Source organism: Bactrocera tryoni, unplaced genomic scaffold (genome assembly GCF_016617805.1).
Source record: "Bactrocera tryoni isolate S06 unplaced genomic scaffold, CSIRO_BtryS06_freeze2 ctg7180000339423_QRY, whole genome shotgun sequence".
NCBI lineage: Eukaryota > Metazoa > Arthropoda > Insecta > Diptera > Tephritidae > Bactrocera > Bactrocera tryoni.
The window spans coordinates 42,322-58,825 of NW_024395170.1; the positions used below are offsets into that span (position 1 = coordinate 42,322).

At 33.4% G+C, this 16,504-nt stretch overlaps 1 protein-coding gene across 1 annotated transcript; it reads right to left on the reverse strand.

The window, feature by feature from the left end:
• Positions 1 to 860: 860 nt before the first annotated feature.
• Positions 861 to 1,574, reverse strand: LOC120779363. Its single transcript, XM_040111557.1, has one exon. It carries the CDS (start codon positions 1,572 to 1,574, stop codon positions 861 to 863), a length of 714 nt encoding a protein of 237 aa, XP_039967491.1.
• Between the last annotated feature and the right edge of the window lie 14,930 nt (positions 1,575 to 16,504).

A 16,504-nucleotide genomic window follows, 5' to 3' on the forward strand; every position in this document is an offset into this window, starting at 1 on the left:
CGGGATACGTTTGTACCCCAATAGTAAAAATCCTCATAATAATCAAAAAAAAAAAATTTTTATATTATTTTTTTAATTTGAAAAATTAAAAGTATTAATTTCACACATTATATTATTGACTTTTATTATAAAAATTATAAAAATGCATCTTATATCTAAGGAAAATCATGGCAAATAGAGCAATTTGTTGATGTGACCGAATGTTCAAGACACATTGGCTTCTTACATTTGGCGCACAGCTTTCTGTTTTTTCTACGGCGTTTTTCCTCTTGTGCGTAACATAAATAGCAAGATCCGGACACAGGTTTTGGCGTGCGCGCTGCGGCAGATGTTGATGCTGCTGTTGACACCACTGACTCCACCGGTCGGTTGAAATATGCTTCAATAGCATTTTTGTCGGAAAATTTCGTGTCACTTGACGATTTATGGCTCTGGCTTCAATAATGGGCATACACAATGCTTCAGCCAAGCTGCGCAGGATCTGCTTACGCTTGTTGTGTGTTCTCCAAGGCAACATAGGGTTATTCAAATCGTAGACAATGTAGGCTGCAAGAGCTGTAATGTCCAACATGTTGAAGAGCATCGCTAGTGGCCATCGTTTTATTTGTCTTTGTGTTGGATATTCCGCTAACATTTGGTCCATTCGATCAACACCACCTTTGGTACGATTATAATATTCAATTATTTCAGGTTTCCCACTGTCAGCTATTTCAGCATCATTATGCATGGTCGAAAGCAAAATTACTGCTTTATTTTTTTTGGGAACATACATAAGAGCACATTGTCACATTATTTTTGAAGCCAAATGTCGTTGAACCAATTGTCCTGTTTTTGTTCTGCTTCATTTCTTGAGAAATATATCATTTGTTTTTGCGCAAAGCTCCAACGATCGTGAATTTCCAGGTGAGAAGCAGTTCCGCAACTGGCAAGGTCGTAAACAAATTGTCCATTGTAATGTTTCGGCCACTTCCTTGGTATTTGGCAGACAAATCCTTCATCACTCGTTCGCCTTGGTTTGTTTCCCTACCAGTTTCTGCTTGGCCAGTAAATATTTGTCCATGCAGTGGATATGCATTTGTGGCATCGCAAATCCACCAAACCTTGACACCATATTTAGCAGGTTTTGTCGGTATGCACTGCGTAATCCGTGTGCGTCCACGGTAGGGAAATAATTGTTCATCAATCGTCAAGCATGAGCTGGGCTTGTAATGTGCAGTAAGATTATTGTTCATCATCGTCCACAACTCACTGATCGGTGCTGCTTTATCAGTTAGTAAGCGTGTTGCACGAGTGCTTTTATCGTCAAATCTTAGGAACCGCAATATCGAACAGAAACGGTTGACTGCCATTGTGGCGCGACATAAAGGATAGTTTCTGACGCTCCATAAATCTCGAACAAGTTCTCCATTGCTATGGTTCGCACCAGTCATAATAAGTATGCCAAAAAATGCATACAGCTCTGTTATTGACACAGGCGTCCATGACTTAGGAGTTGCGTTTGGATGCGCATTGTTGTAAGCATTATAAGTTTCTTTAGCTAACTTATTTGTGTGGCGCATAATTATATCAGCCATTTCAACGTTCATGAAACATTTGAACATTTAGGTATAAAACCGATTTTCTCGCATGTGCACATTTAGCAATCCATATCGAGTTGATTCAAATCATTCACGTCACATATTCAAGTTAATTAACCTTCGTCATCTTGCAGAAGTTGGCATAAAGCCATAACGGCAGCGATTTTGGAAAAATTCCACAAACTTATATTTAGGTATTAAATTGAATTTTTTGTATATACCCATTTAGCAATATATGTCGAGTTGTTTCAACTCTATAACTTCACATATGTAAATTAATTAACCCTCATCATCTTACTCAAGCTGACATAAGACCAAAACGGCAGTGCATTTGGAAAATTCCATAATTTTACATTTCGATATAAAACCGATTTTCTTGCATGTACACATTTAGAAATCCATAACAATTTGCCTCAAATCATTAGCTTAACATATTAAAATTAATTAACCTTTATCATCTTACTCAAGTCGACATAAGACCATAACGGCAGTGCATTTGGAAAAATTCCACAATATTACATTCAGGTATAAAACTGATTTTCCTGCATTTAAACATTTAGCAATCCATATCGAGTTGATTCAAATCACTAACGTCACATATTCAAGTTAGTTAACCTGGTCATCTTACAGAAGTTGGCATAAAGCCAAAACGGAAGTGCATTTGGAAAAATTCCAGAATTTCACATTTAGGTATAAAACCAATTTTCTTTCATATACACATTTGGCAATCTATGTTGAATGGCTTCAATTCATTACCTTCTCATATCAAAGTTAATTAACCATCTTCATCTTACTGAAGTTGGCATAACACCAAATCGACAGAGCATTTGGAAAAATTCCACAAATTTACATTTATGTATAAAACCGATTTGCCTGCATTTAAACATTTATCAATCCATATCGAGTTGATTCAAATCATTAAATTCACATATTGAATTTAATTAACCATCTTCATCTTAGAGATGTTGGCATAAAACCAAAACGAGAGTGCATTTGAAAAAATTCCACAACTCTACATTTAGGTATAAAACCGATTTTTCTGCATTTAAACATTTAGCAATTCATATCGAGTTGATTCAAATCATTAGCGTCACATATTAGTGTCAATTAACCTTCGTCATCTTACAGAAGTGTGCATAAAGGCAGAACGGCAATGCATTTGGAAAAATTCCACAATTTTACATTTAGGTTTCAAACCGATTTTCCTACATATACACATTTAGAAATCCTCAACAAATTGCATTATACCATTGGCTTCACATATTAAAGTTAACTAACTTTCGCCATCGTACAAAAGTAGGCATAAAGCCAAAACGGCTGTGCATTTTGAAAATTCCAGAATTTTACAGTTAGGTATAAAAACGATTTTTTTGCTTGTACACATTTAGAAATCCATATCAGTTTTCCTCAAATCATTAGCTTAACATATGAATGTTAATTACCCCTCATTCCAGAATTTTACATTTAATAATAAACCGATTTTCTTGCATATACACATTAAGAAGTCCACAACGAATTGCTTCAAATCATTAGCTTCACATATAAAAGTTAATTTACCTTCTTTATCTTACTGAAGTGTGCATAAAGACAAAACGGTAGTGCATTTGGAAAAATTTCACAATTTTACATTTAGGAATAAAACCGATTCTCGTGCATATACACATTTTGCAATCTATGTCGAATGGCTTCAAATCTTTAGCTTCACAAATAAAAGTTAATTAACCGTCTTCATCTTACTGAAGTTAGCATAAAGCCAAAACGGCAGTGCCTTTGGAAAAAATTCCATAATTTTACATTTAGGTATAAAACCGACTTTCTCGCATGTACATATTTAGAAATCCATATCAAGTTTCCTCAAATCATTAGCTTAACATATTAAAGATAATTAAACCTTATCATCATACTCAGGTTGACATAAGACCATAACGGGCGTGCATTTGGAAATGAGGCCATAATTTTACATTTAGGTATTAAACCGATTTTCTTGCATGTACACCTTAAGAAATCCTTATCAAGTTTCCTCAAATCATTAGCTTAACATATTAAATTTAATTAACCCTTATCATCTTACTCAAGTTGACATAAGACCATAACGGCAGTGCATTTGGAAAAATTCCACAATATTACATTCAGGTATAAAACCGATTTTCCTGCATTTAAACATTTAGCAATCCATATCGAGTTGATTCAAATCACTAACGTCACATATTCAAGTTAGTTAACCTGGTCATCTTACAGAAGTTGGCATAAAGCCAAAACGGAAGTGCATTTGGAAAAATTCCAGAATTTCACATTTAGATATAAAACCAATTTTCTTTCATATACACATTTGGCAATCTATGTTGAATGGCTTCAATTCATTACCTTCGCATATTAAAGTTAATTAACCATCTTCATCTTACTGAATTTGGCATAACACCAAATCGACAGAGCATTTGGAAAAATTCCACAAATTTACATTTATGTATAAAACCGATTTGCCTGCATTTAAACATTAAGCAATCCATATCGAGTTGATTCAAATCATTAAATTCACATATTGAATTTAATTAACCATCTTCATCTTAGAGATGTTGGCATAAAACCAAAACGAGAGTGCATTTGGAAAAATTCCACAACTCTACATTTAGGTATAAAACCGATTTTCCTGCATTTAAATATTTAGCAATTCATATCGAGTTGATTCAAATCATTAGCGTCACATATTAGTGTCAATTAACCTTCGTCATCTTACAGAAGTGTGCAAAAAGGCAGAACGGCACTGCATTTGGAAAAATTCCACAATTTTGCATTTAGGTTTCAAACCGATTTTCCTACATATACACATTTAGAAATCCTCAACGAATTGCTTTATATTATTAGCTTCACATACTAAAAATAATTAGCTTTCGCCATCATAAAGAAATTGGCATAAAGCCAAAACGGTAGAGCATTTGGAAAAATTATACAATTTAACGTTTAGGTATAAAACTGTTTTTCCTGCATTTAAACACTAAGCAATCCATATCGAGCTGATTTTTATCATTAACGTTTTATATTCAAGTTAATTAACCTTCTTCATCTTACCAAAGTTAACATAAGACCATAACGGCAGAGCAGTTGGAAAAAATTCGATAATTTTACATTTAGGTATAAAACCGACCTTCTTGCATGTACACATTTAGAAACCCATATCAAGTTGCTTCAAATTAAAAAATGAACATATTAAAGTTAATTAATCTTCTTCATCTTACTGAAATTGGCATAAAGCGATAACGTCAGTGCATTTGTAAATATTCCACAATATTACATTTAGGTATAAAACCGATTTTCTGGCATGTACACATTTACAAATCCATATCAAATTGCTTCAAATCATTAGCTTCACATATTAAAGTTAATTAACTTTCTTCACCTTACTAAAGTTGGCATAGAGCCATAACGGTAGTGCATTTAGAAAAATTCCACAATTTTATATCTATATACATAAAAATGGATGCCATTTTTCGTTGTGACTTTATAACTCAATAACAGGCTCACCTATCCAAACCAAATTTTTAGGCTTTGTTTGGACTATTCAGTAGATGATTTGTGTTTTGAAATTTTAAGAATCGGATACCAGGGTCTCGAGAAATAGGCCAAAACGTGGACCCGGATAACCCTAGGATGTGTTTGCACAATATGGGTAGCAAATGGAAGTTGTTGATGATTTCTATAGTATAGAGTAGTTTTGATGCCGCTCCGTGACTAGGGTCTCGAGATATCGGCCAAAATGTTTAAAAAATTTCACCACACATATTTTTTTTATTTGACTCGTACCTACTTGGAAAGCTGAAAAGCGCTCAATGTATGGTGAAATTATTTTTAAAAACATACCAAAAACCCATTTGTTTGGTCAGATTCATCCCACTTAGATAGCGGATTATACGTTTTCATATTAACACACATACATCAATAATAGTTTAGTTATTTACTAAACAATTTGTTACCTACTTAGCTACGCTCTTTCGCTCTCAAAATTTATGAACTTTTAAATTTTTGCAAATTTATTTTATGGGCAATCAAGATGTGGAAGTTGATACACGTTGTGGTCACAATCCAACCGTCAAGCGAATCATTGTTCAACAACTGTAAACATTTCTTCACGAGAATAATGAATTAGTGAAGATGTTCAAAATGCCACTGGATCGGATGCCATCAGACAGCCATAATATTGTAATAAGAGCCGACAAAACACCTGCTGGAGAGCATGCAAAGAGGTTTAATTCACCGACAATAGATGAAGTGGCTATTGTCGTGTTGGAGAGAATTTGCAATCAAGAGATATTGCACTTCATCGCCCGAAAAATGAATTGAAACGTGTATATGAAACGCATAGAGTTTATGATGCTTTACAATACCCATTAATTTTCTGGCAGGGAGAAGATGGGTACCATTTTAATATCAAAATGGTTAATCCAACAACAGGTAATTAGATTATACAAAATAAAATATTTTATATGTTCAATATATAAATGTATTTTTTTATCATATGTACTTCCAGGTGCTGATACACACAAAAAAGTCAGTGCCATGAATTATTATGCATACAGACTCATGATCCGTGAAGGTGAAGTAAATCACATTTTGATGTGTCAACGGCTCTTTCATCAGTATGCCGTGGACATGTACGTTAAAATTGAGACTGAAAGATTGACATACATCCGTCTTAACCAACAGCAGCTTCGATCTGAAGAGTACATTCATCTTCGCGATGCAATCAATGCTGACGGCAATGTAAATAATGTAGGAAGAAAGACAATTTTACAGGCCACTTACATCGGAAGCCCGCGCCACATGCACGAGTACGCTCAAGATGCGATGTCTTATGTTCGAAAGTATGGCCCACAATGGATTGAAATAAAAAAAGAACTGCTACACAACCAAACACCACTTGATAGGCATGACATCACAGCCAGAGTTTACAAGCAAAAATTAAAATCTTTAATGAATTTCATTACAAAGCATCGTGTGTATGGCCAAGTACGTTGTTGGATGTACTCTGTTGAGTGGCAAAAGCGCGGTTTGCCACATGCTCATATATTAGTCTGGTTGGTTGACAAAATAAGGCCAGAAGAAATTGATTCCATTATTTCAGCCGAAATTTCTGATGAAACGGTTGACCCAAAATTGCATACGATAGTAACTAAACACATGATACATGGACCTTGCGGAGTTTTCAACAACAGCTCACCGTGTATGATCGACGGCAAGTGCTCCAAACGGTACCCGAGAAACTTGCTTGCTGAAACCATCTCGGGAATCGATGGTTACCTATTGTATCGTCGGCGATCAGTTGAGGACGGTGGACGATCTGTAGATGTCAAGATGAAAGGACAAGATTTTCATGTAGACAATCGTTGGATTGTGCCGTTCTCGCCCATATTGTCCAAAACTTTTGAAGCTCACATCAAAGTGGAATTTTGTAACTCTGTGAAATCCATAAAGTACATATGTAAATATGTTAACAAAGGTAGCGACATGGCCATGTTCGCAGTAACAAACACAAATGATGAAGTGTCTCACTGTCAGATGGGTCGCTATGTAAGCAGCAATGAGGCTATTTGGCGCATATTTTCGTTTGCAATTCATGAAAGACATCCCACTGTATTGCATTTGGCAGTTCATTTAGAAAATGGACAACGAGTGTATTTCAACCCAAACAACGCTGTGGATAGAGCGGCACGTCCACCTGTGACCACATTGACAGGTTTCTTCTCAATTTGTGCAACTGATCAATTCGCTCGCACTTTGCTGTATGCTTATATGCCGCGCTACTACACATGGAACGCATCATCAAAGTCTTTTCAGCGTCGTAAACAAAGAACACCACTTGAAGGATATGAAAATGTATTTGCCACAGATGCTATAGGCCGTATATATACAGTACATCCTAATAACGATGAATGTTATTATCTTAGATTGCTATTGGTGTATGTTCCTGGTCCGATATCTTTTCAACAATTGCGAACAGTTGATGGACATCTGCGTGCGACTTACCGTGAGGCATGTCAATTATTACGGTTGCTTGAAAACGATTCGCATTGGGATTGGATCTTCATCGCCGCATCGAATTCGCACACTGTTTGCGATTATAACATCGACATGTTTCCCCTCAAATCCGAATGATTTGTGGATGAAATATAGGGATGACATGTCTGAGGATGTGTTGCATCGCGTGCGTTGTGAAACTTTGAATCCTACATTGGATATTACGGCAGAGATTTACAATGACATATTGATCATAATAGAAGATATGTGTTTGTTGATGGCAAATAAAGTATTGTCGTGTTTGGGCCTGACAGCACCCAATCGTGCTATGCAAGTGCATTAAACCATGTGTTGCAAAGAGAACTCCAGTACGATACTCAAGCTATGACCGAAGCAGTTCGCACAACTGTTCCGCAATTGAACGAAGAACAAAGGATTGCGTACGATCGTTTAACACAAGCTGTAAACAGTGGGTCTGGGGTGATTTACTTTCTTGATTCTCCTGGGGGTACTGAGAAAACGTTCCTAATTTCATTGCTATTAGCAAAGATCCCATCGCAAAATGAGGTAGCTCTAGCGTTGGCTTCATCTGGAATAGCAACAGCTTTATTAGAAGGCGGACGAACTGCACATTCAGCTTTAAAATTACCATTAAACATGCATATCAACGAAACGCCAGTTTGCAACATTGCCAAAAATGGCGCTATGGCGAAGACTCTCCAAGTATGCAAATTGATAATTTGGGACGAATGCACAATGGCCCACAAGAGGTCGCTGGAGGCACTAGATAGGACGTTAAAAGATTTACGTGATAACCAACATTTTTGGTAGAGCTATGATACTGTTGTCAGGTGATTTTCGTCAGACTCTTCCAGTAATTCCTCGATCGACTGTTGCTGACGAAATAAACGCATGTCTTAAATCATCAAATTTGTGGCGGCACGTAAAGACACTACAATTAACTACTAACATGCGAGTGTTTTTGCAACAAGATCAAACTGCGACTGTTCCGAATTTCCTTCCAGGAGAGTTGTTTACGTACAAATCAGTTGACACGGCCACAAACCAGGGTGACGTAGTCAACTATCCTACAGAATTTTTAAATTTATTGGACTTGCCTGGACTACCACCATATAATTTGAAATTAAAAGTAGGGTCAGTTGTCATCATGCTGCGTAATATTAATCAACCTCGACTTTGCAATGGAACGAGATTGGTTGTGAAGAAACTAATGAATAACATCATCGAAGCTAAAATAATCAAAAGAAAATACAAAGGAGAGGATGTCTTAATCCCACGAATACCTATGATTCCAACGGATTTGCCATTTGATTTTAAGAGAGAGAGAGAATAAATCGCAAGGCCACTCGTTGAAAGTTTGCGGAATAAACTTAGAGTTTCCCTGTTTCGCGCATGGACAATTATACGTTGCGTGTTCGCGTGTCGGAAAAGTAACATCCTTATTTATTTACGCACCGCAAAAAAAAACTAAAAATATTGTCTACCAGAAAGCACTATATTAATTAACTGTATATGATCATAACTGTGTTGTATTTAATTTAAGCAAAGATTTGTTTATCATGTTCACAGTCCAGAAACGAGCACATCCAAGAAAATTTTAAATTTTTGTATGTGAAGTGTATAAATATAAATAAATGACTTAATATGTATATAATATGTGCATTTGGATCCTTAATGTCAACGTGTATTAGTAACTCTTTATTTCCATCAACTTGGCTCCATCTACTTGGGAACTACTTGGCTCGCCAGGACATGATAATATGGTGGAAGTACTAGGCGACTCGAACAAATCTGATTCGATCAGAACATTATTAATGTTGAGCTGCTGGCTGTCTTCAATAACATCAATATCTACCAGAACATTCTTGATGTTGGGCTTTTGGCTGTCTTCAATAACTTGAATGTCCTGTATGTCTTCGGCCGGTAAATTTAATTCACAGAATGTCTCCTCAGATGATGAAGATGACATTGTAGAAACGTGTTTTGGTTTAGATAGCAGCTTTTGCTTTAATATATTTTTTTGTACTTTTGCCCTGTTCACGCGTATTATTCGTTCTACATTCTTACCACACTTGGTACAAAATCTGAAGGTAACAGCGATTATGTTGTAGCATTCGTCGCATCTTAATAATAATTTAATACAATCTGGACAGTTATTATTTTTTTTTTCTGCCGTTCCATCCACTTTTTACAAAACGGACAATGCCTTTTTAAGGAGTTGAGGGATATATAGCTTCACTATAACTATATTATAGTTGTTTGAATTCTTTATTTTCTCGATGACAGATGTAGTTCTTCTTCTTTTCCTAACCTTGGCCATCGTCAAAAAAAAATAAAACGACAGATGTAGTTTGATAGTTATAGTGTAAATTTATGTCAGTATTCACTCAAAAAAAATTGTCTATGGTAAAATGTCACTTGAAATGTTAACGTCTCTTTGCTGTGCATCTATACCATAATTCTTTAATATTCCTAAAAATCTAAAAGCAGCAAATTTCAATAAAATTAAAAAAGTATTGTGTCGTGTGTTTGTGACTTACTAAATATGCCTCCAATAATTAGGCGGTGCGAAGTTCGCCGGGTCAGCTAGTTTAGGTATAAAACCGATTTTCTTGCATGTATATAAAAGCAGAGCATTTGGAAAAAAATCCATAATCTTACATTTAGGTATAAAACCGACTTTCTGGCACGTACACATTTAGAAATCCATATCAAGTTGCTTCAAATCATTAGCTTAACATATTATAGTTAATAAACCCTCATCATCTTACTCAAGTTGACACAAGAACATAACGGCAGTGCATTTGGAAAAAATTCCATAATTTTACATTTAGGTATAAAACCGATTTTCTTGCATATACACATTTATAAAAACATATGAAGTTGATTCAAATCATTAAATTCACATATTAAAAATAATTAACTTTCTTCATCTTACTAAAGTTGGCATAAAGCCATAACGGCAGTGCATTTGGAAAGATTCCACAATTTTACATTTAGGTATAAAACCGACTTTCTTGCATGTACACATTTAGAAATACATATCGAGTTGCTTCAAATCAGTAGCTTCAAATATTCAAGTTAATTAACCTTCTTCATCTTACTAAAATTAGCATAAAGCCATAACGGCAGTGCATTTGGAAAAATTCAGCAATTTTACATTTAGGTATAAAACCTTTCTTGCATGTACACATTTAGAAATCTATTTCAAGTTGCTTCAAATCATTAGCTTCACATATTAAAGTTAATTAACCCTCACCATCTTACTCAAGTTGACATAAGACCAAAACGGCAGTGCAGTTGGAAAAAGTTCCATAATTTTACATTTAGGTATAAAACCGACTTTCTTGCATGTGCACATTTAGAAATCCATACAATGTTGTTTCAAATTATTTAATTCACATATTAAAGTTAATTAACTTTCTTCGTCTTACAGAAGTTGGCATAAAGCCAAAACGGCAGTGAATTTGGAAAAATTCAACAATTTTACATTTAGGTATAAAACCGATTTTCTGGCATGTACACATTTAGAAATCCATATGAAATTGCTTCAAATCATTAGCTTCACATATTAAAGTTAATTAACTTTCTTCATCTAACTAAAGTTGGCATAAAGCCATAACGGTAGTGCATTTGGAAAAATTCCACAATTTTACATTTAGGTATAAAACCGATATTCTGGCATGTACACTTTTAGAAATCCATATCAAATTGTTTTAAGTTATTAAATTCACATATGAAAGTTATTTAACTTTCTTTATCTTACAGAACTTGGCATAAAGCTAAAACGACAGTACATTTGGAAAAATTCCACAATTATAAATTTCGGTATAAAACCGATTTTCTGGCAAGTACACATTTGGAAATCCACATAAAATTACTTCAAATCATTAGCTTCGCAAATTAAAGTTACTTAACCCTCACCATCTTACTCAAGTTGACATAAGACCATAACGGCAGTACATTTGGAAAAAATTCCATAATTATACATTTAGGTATAAAACCGACTTTCTTCCATGTACACATTTAGAAATCCATATCAAGTTGCTTCAAATTAATAAATTCACATATTAAAGTTAATTAATCTTCTTCATCTTAATGAAGTTCGCATATAGCCAAAACGGCAGTGCATTTGGAGAAATTCCACAATTTTACATTTAGGTATAAAACCGATTTTCTGGCATGCACACATTTAGAAATCCATTTCAAATTGCTTCAAATCATAAGCTTCACATATTAAAGTTAATTAACTTTCTTCAATTTTCTAAAGTTGGCATAAAGGCATAACGGTAGTGCATTTCGAAAAATTCCACAATTTTACATTTAGGTATAAAACCGATTTTCTGGCAAGTACACTTTTAGAAATCCACACCAAGTTGTTTCAAATTATTAGCTTCACATATTAAAGTTAATTAACTCTCCTCATTTTACAGAAGTTGGCATAAAGCTAAAACGACAGTACATTTGGAAAAATTCCACAATTTTACATTTAGGTATAAAACCGACTTTCTTGCATGTGCACATTTAGAAATCCATACAATGTTGTTTCAAATTATTTAATTCACATATTAAAGTTAATTAACTTTCTTCGTCTTACAGAAGTTGGCATAAAGCCAAAACGGAGCAGCATTTCGAAAAATTCCACAATTTTACATTTCGGTATAAAACCGATTTTCTGGCAAGTACACATTTGGAAATCCACATAAAATTACTTCAAATTATTAAATTCACATATTAAAGTTAATTATTCTTCTTCATCTTATTGAAGTTGGCATAAAGCCATAACGACAGTGCATTTGGGAAAATTCCACAATTTTACATTTAGGTGCAAAACCGATATTCTGGCATGTACACATTTAGAAATCCATATCTAGTTGCTTCAAGTCATTAGCTTCGCAAATTAAAGTTAATTAACCCTCACCATCTTACTCAAGTTGACATAAGACCATAACGGCAGTACATTTGGAAAAAATTCCATAATTATACATTTAGGTATAAAACCGACTTTCTTGCATGTACACATTTAGAAATCCCTATGAAGTTGCTTCAAATTAATAAATTCACATATTAAAGTTAATTAATCTTCTTCATCTTAATGAAGTTAGCATAAAGCCATAACGGCAGTGCATTTGGAAAAATTTCACAATTTTACATTTAGGTATAAAACCGACTTTCTTGCATGTGTACATTTAGAAATCCATATAAAGTTGTTTCAAATTTTTAAATTCACATATTAAAGTTAATTAACTTTCTTCATCTTACAGAAGTTGGCATAAAGCCAAAAAGGCAGTGCATTTGGAAAAATTCCACAATTTTACATTTAGGTATAAAACCGATTTTCTGGCATGTACACATTTAGAAATCCATATCAAATTGCTTCAAATCATTAGCTTCACATATTAAAGTTAATTAACTTTCTTCATCTTACTAAAGTTGGCATAAAGCCAGAACGGTAGTGCATTTGGAAAAATTCCACAATTTTACATTTAGGTATAAAACCGATATTCTGGCATGTACACGTTTAGAATCAATATCAAGTTGTTTCAAATTATTAAATTCACATATTAAAGTTAATTAATCTTCTTCATCTTATTGAAGTTGGCATAAAGCCATAACGACAGTGCATTTGGGAAAATTCCACAACTTTACATTTAGGTATAAAACCGATATTCTGGCATGTACACATTTAGAAATCCATATCTAGTTGCTTCAAGTAATTACCTTCGGAAATTAAAGTTAATTAATCCTCACGATCTTACTCATCTTGACATAAGACCATAACGGCGGTACATTTGTTAAAAATTTCACAATTTTACATTTAGTTATAAAACCGATATTCTGGCATGTACACATTTAGAAATCCATATCAAGTTGCTTCAAATTAATAAATTCACATATTAAAGTTAATTAATCTTCTTCATCTTAATGAAGTTGGCATAAAGCCATAACGGCAGTGCATTTGGAAAAATTCTACAATTTTACTTTTAGGTATAAAATCGATATTCTGGCATGTACACTTTTAGAAATCCATATCAAGTTGTTTTAAATTATTAAATTCACATATTAAAGTTATTGAACTTTCTTTATCTTACACAACTTGGCATAAAGCTAAAACGACAGTACATTTGGAAAAATTCCACAATTTTACATTTAGGTATAAAACCGATTTTCTGGCAAGTGCACATTTGGAAATCCACATAAAATTACTTCAAATCATTAGCTTCGCAAATTAAAGTTAATTAACCATCACCATCTTACTCAAGTTGACATAAGACCATAACGGCAGTACATTTGGAAAAAATTCCATAACTATACATTTAGGTATAAAATCGACTTTCTTGCATGTACACATTTAGATATCCATATCAAGTTGCTTCAAATTAATAAATTTACATATTAAAGTTAATTAATCTTCTTCATCTTAATGAGGTTGGCATAAAGCCATAACGGCAGTGCATTTGGAAAAATTCCACAATTTTACATTTAATTATAAAACCGATTTTCTGGCATGTGCACATTTAGAAATACATACCCAGTTTCTTTTAATCATTAGCTTTACATATTTTTAATTAATCAACTTTCTTCATCTTACTAAAGTTGGCATAAAGCCATAACGGCAGTGCATTTGGAAAAATTCCACAATTTTACATTTAGGTATAAAACCGACTTTCTTGCATGTACACATTTAGAAATCCACATCAAGTTGCTTCAAATTCATAATTTAACATATTAAAGCTAATTAATCTTCTTCATCTTACTGAAGTTGGCATAAAGCCATAACGGCAGTGCATTTGGAAAAATTCCACAATCTTACATTTAGGTATAAAACCGATTTTCTGGCATGTGCACATTTAGAAATCCATATCAAATTGCTTCAAATCATTAGCTTCACATATTAAAGTTAATTAACTTTCTTCATCTTACTAAAGTTGGCATAAGACCATAACGGCAGTACATTTGGAAAAAATTTCACAATTTTACATTTAGGTATAAAACCGATATTCTGGCATGTACACATTTAGAAATCCATATCAAGTTGCTTCAAATTAATAAATTCACATATTAAAGTTAATTAATCTTCTTCATCTTATTGAAGTTAGCATAAAGCCAAAACGGCAATGCATTTGGAAAAATTCCACAATTTTACATTTAGGTGTTAAACCGATTTTCTGGCATGCAAACATTTAGAAATCCATTTCAAATTGCTTCAAATAATAAGCTTCACATATTAAAGTTAATTAACTTTCTTCATCTTTCTAAAGTTGGCATAAAGCCATAACGGTAGTGCATTTCGAAAAATTCCACAATTTTAAATTTAGGTATAAAACCGATATTCTGGCATGTACACTTTTAGAAATCCATACCAAGTTGTTTCAAATTATTAGCTTTACATATTAAAGTTAATTAACTTTCCTCATTTTACAGAAGTTGGCATAAAGCCAAAACGACAGTGCATTTAAAAAATTTCACAATTTTACATTTCGGTATAAAACCGATTTTCTGGCATGTACACATTTAGAAATCCATATCAAATTGCTGCAAATCATTAGCTTCACATATTAAAGTTAATTACCTTTCTTCATCTTACTAAAGTTGGCATAAAGCCATAACGACAGTTCATTTGGAAAAATTCCACAATTTTACATTTCGGTATAAAACCGATATTCTGGCATGTACACGTTTAGGAATCCAAATCAAGTTGTTTCAAATCATTAGCTTCACATATTAAAGTTAATTAATCTTCTTCATCTTACTGAAGTTGGCATAAAGCCATAAAGGCAGTGCATTTGGAAAAATTCCACAATATTACATTTAGGTATAAAACCGATATTCTGGCATGTACACATTTAGAAATCCATATCAAGTTGCTTCAAATTAATAAATTCACATATTAAAGTTAATTAATCTTCTTCATCTGAATGAAGTTAGCATAAAGCCAAAACGGCAGTGCATTTGGAAAAATTCCACAATTTTACATTTAGGTGTTAAACCGATTTTCTGGCATGCAAACATTTAGAAATCCATTTGAAATTGCTTCAAATAATAAGCTTCACATATTAAAGTTAATTAACTTTCTTCATCTTACTAAAGTTGGCATGAACCCACAACGGTAGTGCATTTGGAAAAATTCCACAATTTTACATTTAGGTATGAAACCGAAGTTCTGGCATGTACACGTTTAGGAATCCAATCAAGTTGTTTCAAATCATTAGCTTTACATATTAAAGTTAATTAATCTTCTTCATCTTACTGAAGTTGGCATAAAGCCATAAAGGCAGTGCATTTGGAAAAATTCCACAATTTTACATTTAGGTATAAAACCGACTTTCTTGCATGTACATATTTAGAAATCCATGTCAAGTTGTTTTAAATTATTAAATTCACATATTGAAGTTAATTAACTTTCCTCCCTTTACAGAAGTTGGCATAAAGCCAAAACGGCTGTGCATTTGGAAAAATTCCACAATATTACATTTAGGTATAAAACCGATTTTCTGGTATGTGCGCATTTAGAAATACATACCCAGTTTTTTCAAATCATTAGCTTTACATATTAATAATTAATTAACTTTCTTCATCTTACTAAAGTTGGCATAAAGCCATAACGGCAGTGCATTTGGAAAAATCCACAATTTTACATTTAGGTATAAAACCGATATTCTGACATGTACACATTTAGAAATCCATATCAAATTGCTTCAAATTAATAAATTCACATATTAAAGTTAATTAATCTTCTTCTTCTTAATGAAGTTGGCATAAAGCCAAAACGACAGTGCATTTAAAAAATTTCACAATTTTGCATTTCGGTATAAAACCGATTTTCTGGCATGTACACATTTAGAAATCCAAATCAAATTGCTTCAAATCATTAGCTTCACATATTAAAGTTAATT